A 21967-nucleotide genomic window follows, 5' to 3' on the forward strand; every position below is an offset into this window, starting at 1 on the left:
CAACCCGGCCCCCACCTTTTCTTGGGCTCTTAGGAAGGTGGACATGGGCTCCCAGAGACAAGGCCAGTGACATGGTGAGCTGTCCCATGTGCTGCTCCCAGTGTGACTTGGGTCTGGTGTTTACCAGCGTTTAGCCAGGGCCAGGCGAGCAGGCACAGATGCTCTGCTGTGCAATGCCACGCAGGCAAAGACTGACAGGCGGCAGGAGCTGAGCTTCCCCCTTGGACTGACTGCTGTTTCCCGCTGTGTTCAGGGGAAGGGGTGCTTTCTGGCAACTCTGCTGCTGCTGCTGCTGCTATTGCTGCTGCTGCTGCTTCAGCTCTGTCTCCATCCAGGTAAGCAAGCTCAAAGAGAGGGCAGGCTACAAGGGAAGCCTTTGTACCATGAACAAGATCCGAAAGTTTTTCCGAGGAAGTGGGCGAGTCTTGGCATTTATATTTGTGGCTTCTGTCATCTGGCTGCTCTTTGACATGGCAGCTCTCCGCCTCTCATTCAGTGAGATCAACACTCAGATCCTCAAGGAAGACATCGTGCGGAGGGAGCAGATAGGATTCAGACTTCAGGCAGACAAAGTGAAGATCCTTTCCAGTAGTATCAAACAGATGAGGCCTTCCCCTTGGGGACATAGGAAGAGGGTGTGGGGTAAAGAGAACTTTAGGATTGAGGAGGGTGTGCTTGGGATAGGGGACGATTTGGATCAAGCCCAGAGGGAAAGAAAAATGCAGAACACCCTGGTAAGGGACAAAGTTTTGCCTTTGTGGCATCCTGCACATCTGCAGACTCCCCCTGGGACTCTGACCAAGCACAAGACAGAGGTGAAAGACAGCAGACTGAAAGCCTTCTCTCTACGGATGACACCAAAGCAAACAACAGTCCAGGGGACTCAGAAAAGCCCATTTATAGCACCAAGAAGAACTACACTGGTCAAAAAATCAGGATACACAGGACTGGGTGGTACAAAGCAAGAGGCTCTGAAGACTTATAATCTCAGCAGTGACACATCAAAACAAGCAGCTGAGAGGGATCTCAATGTGACCATCGATCTTAGAACTGACAAAGCAAAGCAGCAGTTACAAGCAGTAGCAAATAAGAGGACACACCCTGCCAGCCCACCAGTGCCAAACTCAGGGGAAGCTATAGCCTTAAATAAAACTGCTACTCAGAGCAAAGAACTGCATGTAAATAAACACAAGGTCCATAAGGTTCCTCCTTTTTTCAAGTTCACTGCTGACTCAGATGGCTTAAGGAAGCTGTCTATGAACAAGACACAGTTGAAAGGCCTGCCAAAGGATGACAGAGCCAAAGCAACTCTTAAGAAGAAACTCAATTTCTCTGAAAGCCATGTTGTGATTATAACCAAGGAGGAGAAGCTAAAGACAGACACCAAAGAGATTTTCAATTCTAAAATCAAAACTATATTTCCTGAAATATTGGATAAAAGCCAAGAAAAACCTATTTCCAGGATGAGAAGTGAGGCATCTTTCCCCTCACCCACTTTACAGAAAACAATAGTGTCTCAAACCAGACATGAACTAGATGGGGGCCTTAGGCCAGCAAGAATCAATTTAACTGCCAAGGCCCAGCCTGTAGGACACAAACAAAGTCACACAGAAGTCCTTTTACCTGAAGACCACGGAATGCACCAGGTGTTAAGAATAGATGTGACCCTTTCTCCAAGGGACCCCAAAGCTCCAGGTCAGTTTGGACATCCTGTGGTTGTTCCCCCTGGAAAGGAGAAGGAGGCAAAAAGAAGATGGAAAGAAGGAAACTTCAATGTCTACCTTAGCGATTTGATTCCAGTGGATAGAGCCATTGAAGACACAAGGCCTGCTGGGTAAGACTCGTTCCCTCTTCTCTTTCCTCAGTCTCAACTACCTTGGCTTTCATATAAAGAATATTTATTTTGAAATAATTTTGTGTGAATTCTGACCACCTAAAGAATTAAAGTAATATTAATCATTGTATCCTATCCAAATATTTCACCATCCACAGAAAGAAAGGAAAATCTGACATCAACATATGCACTGAATTCTCTCTTTATGTTTATCTCTCTAGCCCTGTTTCTATACTTCTTTTTTGTGTCTTTAAATCCTATTAGCTCAGGTTCTATTTCCTTCTCTTTGTGGAAGAATGCTTGCCTAGCATGTACAAGCTCTGTGTTCAATCCCCCACACTGCCAAAGAAAAAGTCACTTGTATTTGTAGAGTTAGCCATTCACAATGAGCCTGTACACCCATAGATGAACTCCGTAAGACCCTGGGAATTGAGGTGGCAGACATTATGCCTCAAATTAACCAACAACAGTGCTCAAAAGTTATGTTATGTTCCCAAAGTAGTGCCATGCAAAAGCTTCCCAATGAGCCTCCCCAAACAATCCTTAAAACAATTAAATTACTATAATTCCATCATCAGAAGGTCAACCAAATCACAAATACTTAAGCTGATTTAAATACAGTTTGGTTTCTAGCTTTTTTATCCCATTCCTAAGTGAGGGTACATTGTAACCATATGTTCAGTATTCATTAATTGATAATTCAGCTCCAAGTGTACTCTGATTTTCACTTCCCTGAGCCAAACAACGATTGCCTGGAAGTTGGGAATAGGGGATGTCAAGATTGAGACTTAGCACATGCAGCATATAAAAAAGTGTGGCTTCTGTAAAAAACTGTTCTTTGTAGTCAGGGTTACATTTTAACCCGGTTACTAGGAAAAGACACAGATTGATGTCTATTAATGATATTTATTAGCAAAAGGAATCTCCTCATTATAACGTCAGCTCTAATAAAGCAATTTTCAATCTCTTTGGCACTGGCAAACAGCTATTGACCATGCACTGCTTGTTTAGACCTAGCCCTGTGCCTTTCATGTTCCTCACCTTGGTGATACTCACAGCCTTGATGAGAACACGAAATATTCACAGATGAGGAAACTGAGGCTCTGTGTCTGTGATCATAGAACTACTAATTGAAGAGAAATGCTTAAAATCCATGCTCAAAATTATGCTGCATTCTCCCCCTCCTGTTGCTGATTATCCCTCGAGAATGATCTTAGAAATTATATTGGTCCAGTGCTAATCTGAAATTTATATATCACAGGATTACATATACTCTTTTAAACAGAAAATGCAAGGGAATGCAATAGTCATTTAAGCAGCTATGTTTTAAAATGTCATTAATGGCCAGCAGACTGCTGCGGGGTCTGGGAAGGAATCATACCCGGCACAGAAACAGGAGTGCCAGCTCCAAACTGGAGAAAGGGCCAGTGTGTGAGGCCCAAAGCAAGCGATAGTGATGTTACCATCCATGTGATTTATGGACAGCTTAATGGCTCCTGATGCTTGTTAGTTTTTATAATTTGGTCTGAGGCAGTGAAGCCTGGCAGCCTAGAAAAGTTACAGTCAGGCTCTGTCCTCTGAAGGGGTTTGTCCAAGTGAGCAGAACTGACACGTGTGCTTATGGTGGTGAGTCAGAGAGCACATGGCCAGGACCCGTCCCTCTTATCACACAACCCACCTTGGCTAAATAAAGGTGCATTCCCTTTGGACCAGCTGCCTGAAGACACTTTGCTTCACAAACAGGATGAAGGGAGCAGGCTCGCCATGGAGGAGCCTAAACTTGGGGCTCCCGAAGCATGGATAGCCCTTTTGTGCCATTCTTCCTTGGAGGGTAAAAGAGCCTTTACTCAAACATTCTGATGATAAATATATTTAAATTATGTATTCATATGGATAAAGGTTGTAAGAAAATACAAGCTGAGAATATTTTGTTCATCAGGAAAGATTTGGAGTGAAGTTTGTTTTTATCTGAAGTCTTGCTCAAAAAGTACTTAAGATGCCTTACAAGAATACATAAAATAAGATTTTTAAAGATAACAGATTTTAAAAGTCAGTATAAAGAGAAAACTTTATGATGAGAAATATGATGAGAAAATGTGTGTGTGTGTGTGTGTGTGTGTGTGTGTATGTGTGTAGGAGAAAGAGCAATGAAGGTACAGATCGATAAAAACTCAGGAGGGTGGATTGGCCTTAACATTAGTTGCAGCGACAGCCTACTGAAACCTTGAATTTTCAAGGTTTTAAGAGTGTGAGGAATATCTCCCTTGCTGCCTTTTGTATTCCTCCCATATCTATCACTGTAGATTAATTAACACAGTAGTACAACTGTTTGTTGAATGTAGAATGACAAAAAAGATAAAAACCATAGATTTGCTATATTCATTTAAATTTCATTCCCTTCAGTAAAGATAATAACTAGTTACTAGTTAATAATTTCTTATGGATGAATTAACTGATATTCTAGGACAAGATTAGCATTAATTAGACTAGACAAGCAGAGTTACTAGGACAACTTCCCCTACATTAGTTCTAGAATCAGACTCTTAGAAACCAAGTCCCAAAGAACCATTTCCAAAATATTGAGGTGCAATTGCATGGCCTTTTCCAAAAGCACAAGTGTTCCCTTTTGCCATCAGCATTGCTCAGTCTTCTTTCTAGTGTTGTCCACACTTCTCTCACTTGCTGTGGAACTCGGTCAAGACACACAAAGAGTCCTGACCCTTTTCTGCTAGCCCCTGAAGCTTTATTATCTGGTCTCTTCCCCAGTCTGCCTGTGCCCACCCCCTTACCATTTCCTCCCACACACGCTAATCCAACACTGTTCAAAATGCAGCCATAGCCTTACCTCCACCTGGCCCATACGTGGCTGTGACCTCTCAATTCCAACACTCTCAATGTATGCAGCCTCCTTCAGACTGAAACGCTGTTGTGTGTGCTGCACTAACTAGTGCTTTGAGCATCTGTTTTTCCTTCTCAGTGAAATTATAAGCTTTTTAAGGAAACTATTTTTAACTTTATTTCATTTTCACTTAGCACTGAAAATAGTGCTGTCTACTCTAAAGATACAGGTGCATAAGGTAAGGATTTAAAGTGTATGTTTATCAGAAATGATTTTTGAAAATTGACCTACTTTAAAAGAGTAAGTGAGAGTTATCAATTAAAATGGACATCATAATAAGTCTAAAATTAATAATTGCTTCCTGATTTTCTGTTTTGAATGTATGAAATCTATCGGTATCTGTTTTGAAGTGAATATATCCTATGTAACACTGTGATCTATTAACTGATTCATGTTTATTCATTAATTCATATTTTTGTTATTGTTTTCACCTTTAATTGTAATGTTTTGACTTTTAAGGCAGGAAAATCTCTATTTCTGGCTTTTAATTTTAATATTTGCCATCCAAGGGAGGGAAATCTCTTTATTTAAAAGAATGTTTTATGTCAGTAAGCAAAATGTAATCTCATCTTTACCTAGAATTTTTGCCTGTAAAATATGCTTAAATTTAAATGCTTTCTTGACAATCATTTTAAATCACATATTTAATCTTGTTATAAAAAGCTAATCCTTGGGCCGGGAATTTAGCTCAGTGGTTTCGCCGCCTGCTGCGCAAGTGCAAAGACCCGAGATCGATCCCCGGTATCAAAAAAAAAGAAAAAAAAAAAAACTAATCCTTGCTGTTCTTATTCTTAGTTATTGAAGTTCATTTTCATCCACTACACACACACACACACACACACACACACACATTTTTGCTGAAATATAGTATTATCTACTAAAAACATAGGGCAGTTCTACTTGGAAAAGTCTATTTTTGGCCTGCAGCTATCATTAGACGGAACTCCAAAAATGAACTTAAGAGTGGACTTTCTGACTCTGGATTTAGAGAAAAATAACTCAAAGAAATGTTTGCTGCCAGCATCTAGTTTTTAAAGTACCATAAGAATTACATGTTAGTTGGACATAGTGTTACTTGATTGCCTGGTTTAGTGACTTGGTTCTCCTACAGAACTCTGGTAAGCCCTGCAATGAGGCAATTAAAATGGGTCCTTACCCTCTTAATAGAGTTGGAAGCATTAACTAATAATTTGGTTTTTTCCGAAATAGCTAAGGAGAGTTTTCTTTTGGTATGTATGAAAAGCACAAGATAACCCTGGGCACTTGCCACAAGCCAGCCTAAATTACTGAGGGGAAAGGAAAACTCTTGGGAACCTTAATTTTAACCCTACTATAGTCAAAACCAGAACTAATGAGTTCCTGAAGGAGGACAAAAAGAAGAGGCTGGAAAACTAGATGAGGAAAGATAAACTAAATGTGTACCCTCTCCACACATCAGTCTTCTAAAAGTTTTTGGGTTGGGAGAAAAGAGAAATTTAAAGTCAAGTGAAATTCAAAGTTTTTATTTTACATGGGATGACTCCTTTAATTAATGAAATGAGAGTGCTTTTGTAATTAATAGTGATTAGGAAATACTATATAAAATGGATTGAAGGAGCCATAAATCTTTCTGAGAAAACAGTCAGGGGCAAGGAAAAAATCCCACAGAATGAATTTAAAGGGTTTATTTCCTGCTTTCACCTGCAGTGCAATGGTGTCTTTGATAGTGTGTTTGTGTGTGTGCACATGTGTATGCATACACATGCACTTGTGAGTATATGTGTTTGAACATTATGGTTCTTGCTCTGTTTTACTGATGACATGTAGAAATATAAGAAATAAAAGCAAAAATTTGTTTTAAAAGTGGAAGCTAGACCATAACTTAATAAAAGTTAAATACGGCTAAATGATGATTACTGAGCCTTTGGATGCTTTTATTTGTCACATTCTCCTTAGAGCTGGATGAATAACAAAAAAATAAAGATGAGAGAAGTGAAGTAAAAATATTTTGCTACTAATTTGAGAAAAGAAAATGGTTAAACACTCCCTAATTAAGGTGAAACTAAGAAATATAAAAGAAAAAAAAAGTTGCTTGATTACCTAAATACAGCTAAAGATCTAGAAATATTCCTGGGAGAAAGTAGTAAATGCAGGACTTTGAACCTATTTACACAGCTTTTTCACATATCTACCCAGGGCCCAATTTAACCATGAGCCTAATTTTAACAGATTCTTGCTGCACTATTGGCCTAGGTCCTCTTGTCCCGGAAATTAACTTTGTATTGGGCTCTTCTACTTGACCCATTCAGAACAAAACTACTCAGGAAGAAAACAATTCAATTTTTTTTTTTTTACTCAAAGGTCAAATATTCAAGGAAAATAGCAGTGATTAGAGGCTCTGTTTTGTTGTTTGCTTTCAAAAATGAAAGGAGCTTTCTAGAGTACCTTGCAAACATCCATAGTGTGCCAAGCTAAAATACCTTTTAAGTTGGTCCTGCTTCTAAAATGTCGGTAGTTAGACACACGTGGGTGAGAAACAGGAATACCAAGAAACCAAGTACATATTTATAAGGGCCTTTCCTATTTGCATTCTCACTTGATCCTGGAAACAGTTCCTCCAGATAATAACGTCATCATCCCGGATTTACCTAGAGGGAAGCTGGAGACAGAAAAATCTGTTTCAGGTTGGGGATAATTCAGATGGTGGCAGTTAATTTCATGGCAAGCAGTATTTGCTCACTGCTTACCACAAGCAGGCACACCATGCCCAGCATCCAGGCATGCATAGCATGTGTTGTTCGTTCTTCATGCATAGCATCTCATTTGATCCTTTTCTTTTTTTTGGTACTGGGGATCAAACTCATGACCTTGTGCTTGCAAGGCAGGCACGGTGCCACTGAGCTAAATCCCTGGCCCTCATTTGATCCTTAAAACAGGCAAACCAGACTGATAAAATGTCACATCCCTTTATTAACAAATGAAGGGGGAAAAACAGACAGAAAGCAGAGTAACTTGCCTGAGGATTCACAGCTCACAGGTGTCAGGGTTGGTTCCCAGTTGTTAGTCTTCTGATTCTTCCTCGTTCAGTAATAATCTCTCTTTTCTTGACTGGCTCTCTCCCTGATCCTAAGTTACTTGTGCCTCACATTGATCAGTGTCATGTCTACCTTGTATTGACTTACCAGGGCTCTCTGCATAAAGGAAGCTCCTTCTTCTGTGGTCACTCTCATGAGAAGAATATTTATGTTTCAGGCAATGATATGTGTCTAAGTGGGTATGTAGATTTTGTTTGTGTGTTTATTCTAACCCAACAAAGCTGTGAAAGAGATTCTCTCCCTTAGATTTTACAGATGAGAAAAGTGGAGCTGTGAAAGAACAGCAACCTAACAGCAAAACAGATTCGAAAGAAAATTTCCCAGCTTCTAATTCTAGTGCTCCTTCCATAGTCTACAGCTCCTCCTTCCTTTGTTTCCTTATAATCACATGATTTTGGAGAAAATTAAAACAACTGTCTTCCTTACACGTAAATCAGAGGTGTGCAAGGGTAAAGGCAGCTAATGTTGCACGGAAAGTCAGAATGCTAATCTTACATGAAGATTCCAAAGTGATTAACCTAGTTCCTTATGTCAAGAGAAGGGGTGAGGAAGACAGTGATTTGCCCAAGGTCATACAGCAGGGAAACAGCCCTACCTCCCCTCGAGGAACTATTTTTGTCACATTGAACCTCCTCCTACATTTCCGCCTCCTCTCACAATTCCACCTTTCCAAAATAGACTCTTGTTAAGTAGTGAACATTGATGCTGGTAGTCTATATTTTTAGCTCAAGTCCTGTCATTTGGATGGTCACACACTCGTTTCAATATCCACAGGGTCAGCTGGCTAAGGACTTTGGAGTGGAGGAGATGGGTTTGACCTAAAGTTAGTAGCGAGGTAACTTTGTGTGTCAGGGAGAGCCTACCCTAGAAAATTCAAAACACAAAAGTAAATGTTTTCTATTACTATATCTGCTTATCAGTGAGAGGCAAAAATACCCTAATAATTCTAAGGTTTCAGGGAAAGGCTGTAATTCTAGGCAGAGCTCCTCAGCTAGATGCTCCATGCCCCTGATGCTCTGGAAGATACCAGAGCTTGGGAGTGAAGGCCCCTGAAGACTCCCGTCAAGGATGTAGTTGAATTGCAAATAAAAGTTGAGAAATATTCTCTCGACCTTCTGTTCAAACCTGTGAAGACTGAGACTTGACCCACATAGTACATTTTGACTGTGTTGGAATAAAATGAAAAATTCATAGATATGAGAGAATGTTATCATTCCTTCAATCTACTGATTTGAAACCTTTATTGCATAGGCTACATTCAAATCAGGTTAGTGGCTGGGAGGGTGAAGCACATCCTTTTCTGAGTCTCTTAATAAAAGGTTGAACACTTAGATTCAGATTAAAGAAATGCCTTGGAAAAGGGCAGTGTGCCCAGTTGAAATGCGTGCATTTGCATTGTGGGTGACTATAGGTTGTCACATGGGCTTTCAACATGAAGTATACAAAGTTTTTTTATATCCATTATCTCAGTGAATCATCATAGCCATTCTGTGATCCAGGGATTGGAGTATTCATTCCAAAAAGGAAGAGACTGAGGCTCTGGAAGGTTAAGGGACCTTAACCTTGCCCATGCCCAAGAGGCCTATAAGTGCCAGAAAAGACTCAAAACTGAGTTCCTCATCATCTTACTCAATTCCAGAGTTTTCTGTCATATCACAGTTGTATACCAATATGCACAGGATGGTCCAATTCCCCAGGTCAGAATCCCCATTTCTTTCCAGTAAGTAGATTGACTATGGAAACTAGGTGAAATAAGATGGCTGTTAGTACAGATGGTTGATGCAAAAGTTAGTAATGATAGAATCCTTTCTGATCTGGCCCATTGTGCCTGTGAACAAAACACTCATGCTAGTTTTTCTAGATACCTAGAAACATGTTTAACCTGTTTGGTAATGCAGGAAATCAGCCTCTTATAAGTATTAGTACAGCCTGACGTCTCAGTCACCCAAATCAAGGTACTCTCTGAAACTTTGTGTATGACACCTCTGGCATCTTGTTAGTGCCCCTCTTTGCCATCCATTAAGACTGCTTTTTACCAGGCACTAGCATGATCTATAGCATATCATTTTCCCTAAGATCTTTCCTCAACGTGATTCTTTTAGCATACCTAATATACATATATATATATGAAAATAAGTGGCACAGAAACTCCTTACATGTTAGGATAGTAATGTCTAGTGGAATCCTTCATGATCTACCCATGGGTTTCTATTGGTGAAATTAAGAAATCATGAAACCTCCAGGGAACAGAAGATCAGATATTTGGTGATTGGAGGTGCCTTCCCTGAATCTCTCAAATATGTAAGAGCTTTTCCCATATCCAATTTCAGAATGGCTAGCATTATACTTCCAAGCACTTCCTTCTAAAACAGACCAAGATGCTACTGATTCACAATATAAGAAGAGTCATCCATATGGACCCATTTGATTAACTCAACCCAATGTATTTGATTTCCTCCCTGGATATTTTCTAAAGCCAACCCAATTTTCACCATAAAGTAATGCTCAGGATTTCACAGCTAGTCTTATTGGCTCATGCAGAATGTGTGTAACTGACCTTTGCTTTTTAGAACTAATTTGGTTTTTTCAGCACCAAATGTTGAAAGAACATTTAAGTGTGAAGTGTGTATTTCTCATTAATTTGTGTTATAAAATTAGAGACATGAAGTCACAGGAAGTCACTGTTGTCTTCCCTTTGCTTACTTCACTCAGGCTGTTAAACTCCTTAAATTTAAATTTACTTCCCCTTTTCCAACCCAGACTTGTGACAGAACATTTAACCACTTTATCTTCCAAATCTTTACCAACCTTTTCCTTGTACCTCATTGCTATGATGACCCTTGTTGGATTAATCCAACACACGCTTTATCACCTCCTACTCCCAGGCTCCTAGGTACTAGTGGAACACATACAACGTGTATTCTTTAAAAACTAGGCATCTCCAACTTCAGAAAACTGCTCAGTTCTCTCAAATATCCTTTTATTTGTAACTGGCTAGCACTCTCCCATTACCATATTGACTTTCTCCATAGTCTTCATCCTCCTCAACCCCTATACTATCACATTAGCAAAGAACCTTTCTCAGGTATGAGCTACAAAGGTTCTTTTTCAGCATCTCATCCCATAAACATAAACTTTTCTGTTTATATTATCACCTTTTTTCTTCTTATCTCAAAGGGAAATCTCTCTTCTTTCACTATTTAAGTTTTAAATTTAATCTCCATTCTATGTCCATCCATCATCCATCTATCTACTCAATCAATATATATTTATCAAATATTTGTTATTTGCAACTGAGCTAGAAGCTTGTGGTACTATAGGGGAATAAAAAGTAGATTTAACCTATATTTACAAAATTCTGGATGCAGAAGATATAAAAAATAAAACTCATAAATGAATGCTATGTCAGAAATGTGGGTGACTGTCATGGAGAATAATACAAGAACAGGTAATTTTTATAAAGTAACCAAAGAAAGCCTTTCTGTTGTGACAGCATTTAAACTAATACCTAAACAGACAAAGGAAGCCAGCATTAAGGTATGTGGAAAGTACAAAAATGCTTAAAGTTAAGAAAACAACAAAAGAAGGCAAGATGGAGTAAATGGGGAGTGAAGTGACAGCCAGTTGAAAAATGGGTGGGCAGGGGGATTTTAGGCTATAGTGAAGAATTTGACTCTTTTTTTTTTTACTTCACTCAGGAGGGACTGTAGTCAGCTCTTCTATTGCTATGACCTGATAGTCACAATTCAAAGGAGGAGAGGTTTATCTTGGCTCAGGGTTTCAGAGGATTAAATCCATAGTAAGCTGGCTCAAAGATAGAAACATCATGGCAGAAGGATGTGGTGTAACAAAGCCTCTTAGTTCTTTGTGACCAGGAAGCAGAGCAGGGGAATAGTGCCAGACAGGAAATTGGCCAGGAAGGTCATGTGTCTAAGGCCCACACACACTCAGAATTGTGCTTTACTAATCCCTTGGACATTCCTTGATCCAGTCAAGTTAACAGATCTTGACTAATGGTCACAGGTTGACTGAAAGATTTTAAGCAGGAGAATGGGGTAAATTCTGCAGAATGAAAATGCAGCCCTGTCAGGACAATTTAACAATAATCCTCAACAGGGACTGGTGATGTAGCTCAGTGGCGCCACGCCTACCTGGCAAGTACAAGGTCCTGAGTTTGATCCCTGGGGGCAGGGCGGGGTGGGGGGGATAATAATCCTGGACAAAGATGGTAATATCTCAGCTTTGAGTGGGAACATGACAGTGTAAAGTTGGAGTTGAGGTGTATGCTGGCAATACAATGGACAGAAAGTGATAGGTTGATTTTACTTAGCATCAAAAAGAGGATGAAATCTAGAATGGCATCTATATTGCTGCAACAAGATAGGTGATAATTGCATTAATTAAGTGGGGAATTGCTGAAGAATTGGTTGAGGTGGGTAAGGTAAAATAAAAATTGCTACTTCAGTTACTTTAAGATGCCCATGAAATATGCAGGGGAAATGTCAGTAGTTTGTTGAATGTATGAAACTAATTCCAGGAAAAATCTCACCTAGCTATACATTTGAAAGACATTATCACACTTAAAACTGGAGGCATGGGTGGGATCCTATAGTGAAATATAACCTAGAAGAAAATAAAATCCAGGATCCGCATCTGAGAATCTTGCTTAGAGAAAAAGAAGAATAGGTAAAAACTAAGAGATTGAAAGGGGGAAAGCCAGTGAATGGTGAATGAAAACTAGGAAAGTGTAACTTCTCATGCAACCTGGAAAAAATGGAAAATGACTGAACTCAGTTGTGTCAACTGCCACTGTAATGTGAATCAGTGGAAAGAGATCTTGCTCCATTGATAAGCTTATCATTATCTTTTTGTCTCTCAACTCCATTTGTTCTTTCCCTGAAGCTCAGAAATATGATTCTGTCCCTTCCTATTCCAGAGAAAAAGGGGACAAGGATGACAAATTTGCCCTCAATTTCACCTATCTTCCCACCAATGCCTTCCTTTTTTGATTTTCTCCTAGAATGATGTACAAAAACACTCTCCATTTCTACACCTACCTTTGGCTCTTTCTTCATTGTGCTCTAGTGCCATCCACTCCCTCCTCAGGAAGCATTAGTCTCATCACACCGGTATTTTGATGTTCATCACAAAGAACCAGAGAATTGGACCCTAACATTAGAGATATTTTGGCTGATAAAAGAAATTTAAGAGTTAAAGTTTATTTTCAAAATTGTCCTTCAAATATTGACAATCATGCAACCAAATACAATTTTTCCATTTAATACTTAGCAATCTTTACATTTATACTCTTTATCTTTCTATTTATTTTTCTTTTCTAAAATTGAGTGTCAATATTGTGTCATAACTTGATATTACTAATAAACATTTTCATAAATTTCAATGTGTAAATTGATAAACTTCAAAGAAACTCCAAAATATAACAAAAAAATTAGAAAGAAAGAAAAAAAGAAAAGAAAAAAAGTGACAGTTTAACAGTTCCAGAAATTCTAAGTAAATCTACCTTTGGCTGAAGAATAGCGGAGGGTGCCCACAATTTCAAAGAAATAATACATATATCCTCTCTCAAAAAAAAGCATATTTCACACTTTAACTTATTGAATACTTGAGGAAAACTGGTAGAAATATTCCTCCAATGATATATTTACTTTCTAATTTCTAGAACCTATGACTCTCACCGTACATAGCAAAAGAGTGAATGTTATCTTATGTGACAAAAGACAGAATTGAATATGAGACAATAGACAGACACTGGAAGAATTCTGAAGATCATGACAGTAATTAGAGAGAACAGAAATTTGTCTAAATATTTATCTGATTCCAAAACTCATAATCAGAAAATAATCATAGAACAGTGGAATACAAACTGTACTGATTCACATTCCCATATATCTTCTCTCTAGGTAAAGGATGTTGGGTAAGTCATTTAACTTCTCACACTTTCTTTTGCTCTATTTGAGAAAGTGTATGATAATATGTACCTCAAGCAATTGTTATGAATATTGAATTAACTTATTTACACAACAATACTTTGCCAACTGTACATAAAATGCCATGAATATGTGATTTGTTTTACTATGGCTTTAACTCTTGCCTATGTCTTAATTTTTGAGAAAGCAAAATATGCCTTTTTTTTTTTTGGTACTGGGGATTGAACTTGGGTCCTGGCACTTGCACAGCAGATGGCAAAAACACTGAGCTAAATCTCTGGCCCCAAAATATGCCATGTCATTTGACAGAAGCTCAGATCTCACAAATGCCGCATCCACTTTCAGCTGTTTTTATCCTTGTGAATTAAGAGTTCCTGAGTGGTTACTTCTGCAGTCAATGTAGACTATAGTTTCAGTCCCAGCTCTGCCATTTACTAAAAGTATAATCATGAACTAGTCTCTTCACTTAAATCAAAATAAGGCAGAACGTTTATTCTATTTCTTTATTGTTATCCTGTGTTAGCAGGATAAGGCATACTCTGTGAGGTTCCACTGGGCACTGCCTTGGCAACAGTAATGCAGGCATGACATAGAGGAATGCCCACTGTGAGGTAGCATGAACTTCAGAGCATAGGAAAAACCCAAGATCAATTTCAACCCACCTGGATCCTGACTCCCACCAGCTTTGCTCTCATTTCTCTGTCAGCAAAATGACTTCAGCTATGGCCACTGTGCATCTCAACAAGGAGCCTTCACATGGGCAGGGAAGCTGCACAGCATTTAATTACTTGGCCCATCTACAGTGTGCCATAAGTGCATCCACATGCAGAGTAGAAGAAAGGACGTGTCTTCTGCCACATGTCAGTGGCCAGTTATGAAGGCAACCATCAACTACTTTGTAACATTAAATAACCTAGAATGCTCTCTTCTGCTACTTTAATAACAACAACAATAGCTACCATTTAGTGAATTCCAGTGTCAGAGACTATGCTGAACCTTTTATGTGGGTTCTCAGCAACTGCAAAACTCTGAATGAATCATTACTTCATACTATAGATGAGGAACTGAGGCATAGAGGAATTAAGCAAAGTGTGAATGTAAAGATCTGGGAAATCTGGATGGATTGAAATGGAGTCTGATCACCTGTAAAGCCCCTATCCCTAAGCTGCAGTATCATGTTTCCAGCAGAAGCACTTTTGTCTAGCCAAGTCCTTTATAGCATTTACCACTTCCGATTATGAGAGAGAGAGACAGAGAGAGAGAGAGGCAAAAAAGACAAACAAGTAGATGACAAAGTGTGTGTGTGTGTGTGTGTATGTGTGTGTGTGTGTGTGTGTGTACAATGACACTGTGACTTTTCAGACCATGTTGTGGATCTCACTGGCACATCCCTTGTGCTCTATTTACATTTTGGTCCAGGTGTGCAGAGCAGCTAGTTCACAATGAGCTCCCAACCACCAGTATCATCATGTGCTTTGTAGATGAGGTGTGGTCCACTCTCCTGAGGTCTGTTCACAGTGTTCTCAATCGCTCCCCCCTACACCTCATCAAGGAGATTCTGCTGGTAGATGATTTCAGCACCAAAGGTAAGAAACCCACTCAGGCTTTCTCCTAAAAAGTCAAAGTTTGGTAGAAGACAATTGTAGTTTGGATAGCAAAAACATATGTTAATTTGATGAAGGATAAACATTTTTAAATGGAGCCTTAGAAACATGGCCTATCTATCTGTGGGATATTAAAAGTCATCTTGGGATGGGGATTTAGCTCAGTGGCACTGCGCCTGCCTTGCAGGCGTAAGGTCCTGAGTTTGATCCGTGGTACCAAAAAAAAATCATCTGAAGCTTTATCCAACTAGCTGTCTTCTGCTTCCACTTAGCTGTGACTTTCTTGCAATGTAGGAGTGATTTTTATGATAGTTCCTTGCACATGTGAGTTTTGAAGTGCCCAAGTCCAAAACATATTCCCTACAATTTCATAAATCTCTTTCATGGAATCTAATAAGTAAATATCCCACAATTAATAGAATGATTCTCCACTTTTAATAACTAGATTTAAGCTCCTAGGAAAGCCACAAAATGGAAGTCCTATAGCTTCTTCCTCAACAGCAAGGCAGATTGTATATTTAATTAAGTGAGGAGAAGACAAATTTCCAAGGGAACCAAAGAGGTATGGTTTCATAAGAGTTCAAAAGCAGAGTCCACTATGATCTTTAGATTGATTTTTGTTTACCACAATGAAGAATCTCACTAGGTTGTCAAATAGTTTGTATATATAGCTGATCTCCCAGGTCTAGTGACAACCACTTTACATAGTCCCAAAATGTAACCCATTGCATTTAATTTTAGAAAATAGCAAAGGAATAGCAACATTACTAGAGCAGCTTGGCCTGTATCTGTGGCATGCTAATCTGAGTGGTTTTCTTAGCCTCACAATTCCTACCATAATCATACTGAGCTCGAGAAGCATTTAGAATGCCAGAGGAAAACTAACTGAAAACTCTAAGAGGTGGCTTTAAAAGCATAAACAGAAAGACTAACTATACCATTACTAACCAGGAAAGAAAATCTCTTTATGAGGGCAGATCCATATCTTGTGGGATTTGAAACTTATATAATTTTCAGGGTCCTTTTTAGGAAATATAACATAGTGGGCCAGGGATTTAGCTCAGTGTTTCCAGTGCCTGCCTCGCAAGCGCAAGGACCCAAGTTTGATCCCCAGTACCAAAAAAAAAAAAAAAAGAAGAAATATACATAAAATTAGTAGGCGAGTGAGCCACAAAATATTCCTGGAAGCCGTTCCTACTTGGAAGAAATGTTAATAGCTTAGTTATACCCAGAAGTGACCACAAGCCATATAAATATATCCTTAACCACCCCCCCACACAAAATGCTCCTTTAGCAGGATTGCTCTGTGTAAAAGGAGAAGAAAAGCCTGATTGAGGGTATGTCAGAGCAGGGAATGACAGTGGCCTTAACCAACTACAGTTGTATCAGCTTCTTTCCCAAGTTTTCCCATTTGCACACACTGCTTAGCCTTTCCCCTAGGATTAGAGAAATCAGGGGACTTAGAATATTGAATCCAGATAAAATACTTCTAAGAAAATGAACACATAACCAAATTACAGCCAAAGGAAAAAAATTTAGTGAACTGTAGCAATGTCATAGTTTTTGGAATTTCACATTTCAGAAGCACTTCTGGGACAGACCTAGTTAACTAAAGTGTTTCTTTGTTTATCCTTATGCTGATATAGACTACTTAAAAGATAATTTGGACAAATATATGTCTCAGTTTCCAAAAGTTCGGATTCTGCGCCTTAAAGAGAGACATGGTTTAATAAGGGCAAGGCTGGCAGGAGCACAGAACGCAACAGGTAAGAAGCTACTTCTCATTTGTTCTCACTACATTTTGCTTTAAATTAAAATGTTTTCCAAACAGAAAGGAAATTTGAAAGAATAACACAATGAGCACCCACATATGCATCAGTTAATTATAATGTATAGCTGTATAAAATATGTGCTTCATCACACATATGTACAGACACACACATATTTGTAAGTTTTTTTTTCTGAACCTTTGAAAATAAATTTACAGATACTATAGTACTGCACTACTAAGTATTTAATAGGGATTACTGAAGAATAGGAACATTCTGTTAAATAAACATAATTTTAATATCTAAATAACACCTATAAACACCCTTTTCAAATTTCTAATTTTTCCCAAAATGATTTTTAAAAGTCAGTATATAATTAAATTTCATGTGCTCCATTTAATTATCTAATCTCCTTATTCTTTCAATCTAGAGTAGTCAACTCCATATACTGCGTTAGCGTATTATTGTGTCTTTGTCTTATTCAATAGTCTAGGCCATTTGCTTGGTACAATTGACCATATTCTGAAATCTCCTGTTTCCTTGAATTATCCAGAGGATAAATGTTTTTGATATGAGGAATGTATAGAATCCTACTCATAAATGATAAGAATTCTGTACTTCTTATTGCTTCATATCAGGTTACATAATGGCAGGCTATCTCTTTGTTAGTAATACTAAAAACTTGGTTTAGATCTTGACAGTTGGATCTTTCCATTGGGAGTAGAAAATGGTTTGTGGATTAATACTTTAATCCATGAGAATATATCGATTTCCTTACATTTTACCCAGTGGCTCAGCATCCACTAATAATCTTTGCTCAAGTCAATTTTCATATTGGGGGCTAACAAATTGTTTTTCTACCATTCTTTCTACTTTTTTAAAAAAGCTTTTCTTCATTTGTAATAAAGCAATATTCCTGTCCCTGTCTCTCTCCTTCCCTGTGTCTCCTCCCACCCCTTTGATTTGATCCTCACCATAACTTAGGAGACAAGTACAATCATTTCCTCATTTTATAGATAAGGATACAGAGGCACAGTGAGGGTAGGACTCACCCAGCTTTCTCAGCTAGTCAGTGGTAGAGCCAGCATTGGTACCCTAAGTACCATGGTTCCAGAGTCTGCTCTTATGGACTACACTGTGCTACCTCCAGGCATTTAGCATTCACTCTGTACCCTGGAAGCCCTGGCATTTCTGACCTTCACTTGCTTTGGCTCAAGCATGTTCTGATGGTAAATTGTCTGCTCACTGGAGATTCACTTTGTTGCAACTTGACCTTCACTTTAGAGCTCTTCTTCTTCCCTTAATTTGCTAACAACTTTCTTCTTCTTGCAGTAGAAATTTTAAGTGAGCAACAAATTCATCATATTGAAAATGATGCTGTGATAGCTAAGATTCTTAATGAAAACCTATATTTGTAAAAATTAAATGACACTCCATGCTTAATTTCCTTTGAAAAGTAATTAGCTATGAATGATGCAAAAATAGGGTACACAAGAAATAGTTTAGATAACTTTTGAGCTGAGATATGGGTGAAGAATGTTCTCAGACATATCATACAAGAAATGCAAATATCCTAGTGCAGAAATGGGTTCAATATATTCAAGGTAAAGAGAAGAGTTCATCATGGCTATTGGGTGCTGACTAGTGAGAGTGTTATGATATTATTTTGACCAACAAAAGCAGATTTTTGTACAGTTGTGTGCCTCATTTAAGGAGTATAGACATTATTTTTAATACAATATGAAACCAATGAAGAACATAAAGCAGGAGAGTGAAGTGGTCTGATTTACATTTTAAAAGCTCATTCTGGCAACCACATATAGAACAGATATTAGGGAGATGAGAAAAGAGGTAGAGAAATCAATTAGAACACTGTTACAGTTGTCCAGGATTGGGGAGGTACCCCGGAAGCCGGGGGAAGCTGTCCAATTTACAATATATAATGAAGTTGGAGCCTACAGGATTTGTCATGAAATAAGATGTGAAGAGAATAAGACTGACAGGGATCAAATACAAACTCTAGGATTGGAATCTGAGCAACTTGGTGGTGGTGGGCCACCACTGGAGAGTGGGTTTGGGATTATAGTTGAGTTCTGATTTTGTCCATGTAAATTTGAGATGACAACTAGATATTCATGTAGAGATAGCTGACAAACACAGAACCAAAACTATTTGTGAGAAAGATTTCTCTCTGCACACAGCATTAAGTCTGTTAGCAGTGACCACCAGAACAGTCCAAATTGTGAGACCATATGGGAGGCCCTCTTCAGAAAAACTTCATTAAAAACATTTGCAGTTAGTTATGGTTGCATCCATAAAATAATTTATTTGAAATTAGCAACAGATCAAAATGAATAATGTAAATTTGTTTCTTAGATGTTCATTAATGCCCTTGTGAACATTAGCTCAGCTTTGGGTTGGTTCAGTAACTTTCAAATTGTTTTGACAATGACTCATGTTAAGAAACAAATTTTACATCACACTCCAGTATATGTTTGCCTATGTAACTCCAGAAGACAGTTCATTAAATCACACATTCAGTGGACTTTATCTTCTTTTCTATATCATTAGTGATTTTGGATTCTGGACGGGCTCACCAAATTGTTTTGATGATTTAATAAAGGATCACAAATCCCAGTCTGAAAAACTCTAGCTAGATATCTTAACTGACTATCATTACCTAGTGGAGAGATGCTTCTCAGACTATCTGAAAAGAACTTTTTTAATCTACAATTTTTTGTAGCCCTACTCCTTTGTAAATTATCATAAATTATAATTACTTTTTAAATAAATGAACAAATAGTTACATAAAAATTTATATTTAGTACATAGCCAGGCTCCATATCTATGGGTTCTGTATCCATGGATTCAACCAATCTCGGATTGAAAAAATTCAAAACAAAAATTACATCTGCACTGAACATGCATGTACTATTTTTCTTGTTGTAATTCTCTAAGCAATATGGTCTATTTTCATAGCATTTATATTGTATTGCATATTATAAGTAAGCTAGAGATGTTTTAAGGGGTATGAGAGGACTTGTATATGCAAATATTATGGCATTTTTATATGTGACTTGAGCATCAAGGATTTGGTACTCACAGGGTGTCCAGTACTAATTGGTTCTGGCAGCAATATACTATGTTGATAAACTAAATATAAGTAGGGAGTCCATGGTCAACAAGAAGCCAAAGCTGTTTAGCACTGGGTTAGCAAAAAAAAGGGTTACAATGAAACCCATCTGCAAACAATCCAGCATTACTGGAATCTAGTTTTAGGAAACAGAAAATCCTGCCAATTTCCAATCGAGATTGGATTAATTATTCTGAGCTTGAGTTTAAACATTCATTGAAAAAAAGTAAACAGTACTACCCATTGATTGAAAATTAGGTGTTAGAGAGAACTTAGAAATATCCCCATAAGACAGACCTCAACAAAGTTCAGTAATTTGCTAGGAAAAGAAGAGCTGGGATGAAGGTGGTTGTGTATAACTTCAATCATCCTAATTCCATTGTTCCTCTCCACCTCTCAGTATCAGCAACACTGCATACAACATCCACAAACAGCACCCACCACAAGGAGAAATCCTGGCAAAAGACAGTGATAGCAAGAATTCCTTTTTATCTATCACAGTCCTGAGATCTTCTTTGAAAGTAAAATGTCTGGGAGTGGAGCACTGGCATTTCAGCATAGCAGTGCACTGCTCCTCCCCCAAATAAAACAGTTTAAAATTCTAGACTATGTTTTGGGCAAATGTGGATTCCCTCAGGTCCTGGCAACTAATGAATAAGAATCTTTGTGAACATCTGGGCCAGGCAAGAAGTGAATGTAGACAATCCCAGCTGTCCTTGAGGACTAAGTAAGTTGATCCAAGCTCCTCTGACTCAGTAAGACCTCTATGGGTGTGGGATAGGTGGTGCAGTAGAGACTGGTCTTTAAATTTTGGGTCTGAGTGGACCACGAGTAGGAGTGGTGAGAGAAAGAAGACTGGATTTAGCAGACTGTACGCCATTAGCCAAGTGACCTTCACAAGCCACACATATAAGCCCCATGCATCTAGACATTCTTGTGAAATTTCCCACCATTGGGGAGAGGGCTATTCAAGAGGACATGCTAATGGGTGTGTCAGTCTGTTCAGGCTGCAGTAGCAAAGTACCTCAGACTGGGTAATTTTTTAAGCAGTATACATTTATTGCTGATAGTTTTGGAAGCTAGGAAGTTCAAGATCAAATGGCTAGGCTGATTCAGTGTCTGAAAGGACACACTCTCTGCTTCAAAGATGGCACCTTTAGCTGGGCATGGTGGGGCTTAGTCTGGGAGGCTGAGAAAAGAGGATCACAAGTTGGAACCTAGCCTGGATGACTTAATGGCTTAGCAAGAACCTGTGTCAAAATAAAAAATAAAAAAGGGCTGTGTATATAGCTCAGTCCAAAGGCCCAGGATTCAATCCCCATTACAGAAAAAAGAAAAAAAAAAAAGATGGCACCTTGTTGTTATATCTTCACATGCCAGGAGGGAAAGAGGGGCTGACAAGCTCCCTTGAACCTTTTTATAAGGGCACTGATCCTATTCAAGAGGGCCCCACCTTCATAATCTAATCATCTTCAAAGGCCTCTTAAATACCCCTTAAATACCATCACCTTGGGAGTTAGATTTCATGTGAATTTGGGGAATATATATATATATATATACACACACACTGTTCTGTAACAGAACAAGGGCAATAGTCTTTCATTATCATACAAGCTCTAATGCCCTAAAAATAGGACTCATTCTGCATGATCAGGAGACATAACCAATATATTCAAGAGAGGAAACTACAGGGGAAATTTCTACCT

The 21967-nt window shown here is 38.5% G+C and overlaps 1 protein-coding gene across 1 annotated transcript in view; it reads left to right on the plus strand.

The window, feature by feature from the left end:
• Positions 1-238: 238 nt before the first annotated feature.
• Positions 239-21967, plus strand: part of Galnt5 (polypeptide N-acetylgalactosaminyltransferase 5) — a 40859-nt gene continuing 19130 nt past the window's right edge. The window contains exons 1-3 of the mRNA XM_004835925.3: positions 239-1834; positions 15175-15341; positions 17006-17125. Coding sequence (XP_004835982.1) covers positions 384-1834; positions 15175-15341; positions 17006-17125 — 1738 coding nt within the window. The 5' untranslated portion in view covers positions 239-383. The remainder of the gene's footprint in view (positions 1835-15174; positions 15342-17005; positions 17126-21967) is intronic.

The sequence above is a fragment of the Heterocephalus glaber genome, unplaced genomic scaffold (genome assembly GCF_053883595.1).
Source record: "Heterocephalus glaber isolate CG9 unplaced genomic scaffold, H.glaber_assembly_v1.0 deba00000347, whole genome shotgun sequence".
Classification (NCBI taxonomy): Eukaryota; Metazoa; Chordata; class Mammalia; order Rodentia; family Bathyergidae; genus Heterocephalus; species Heterocephalus glaber.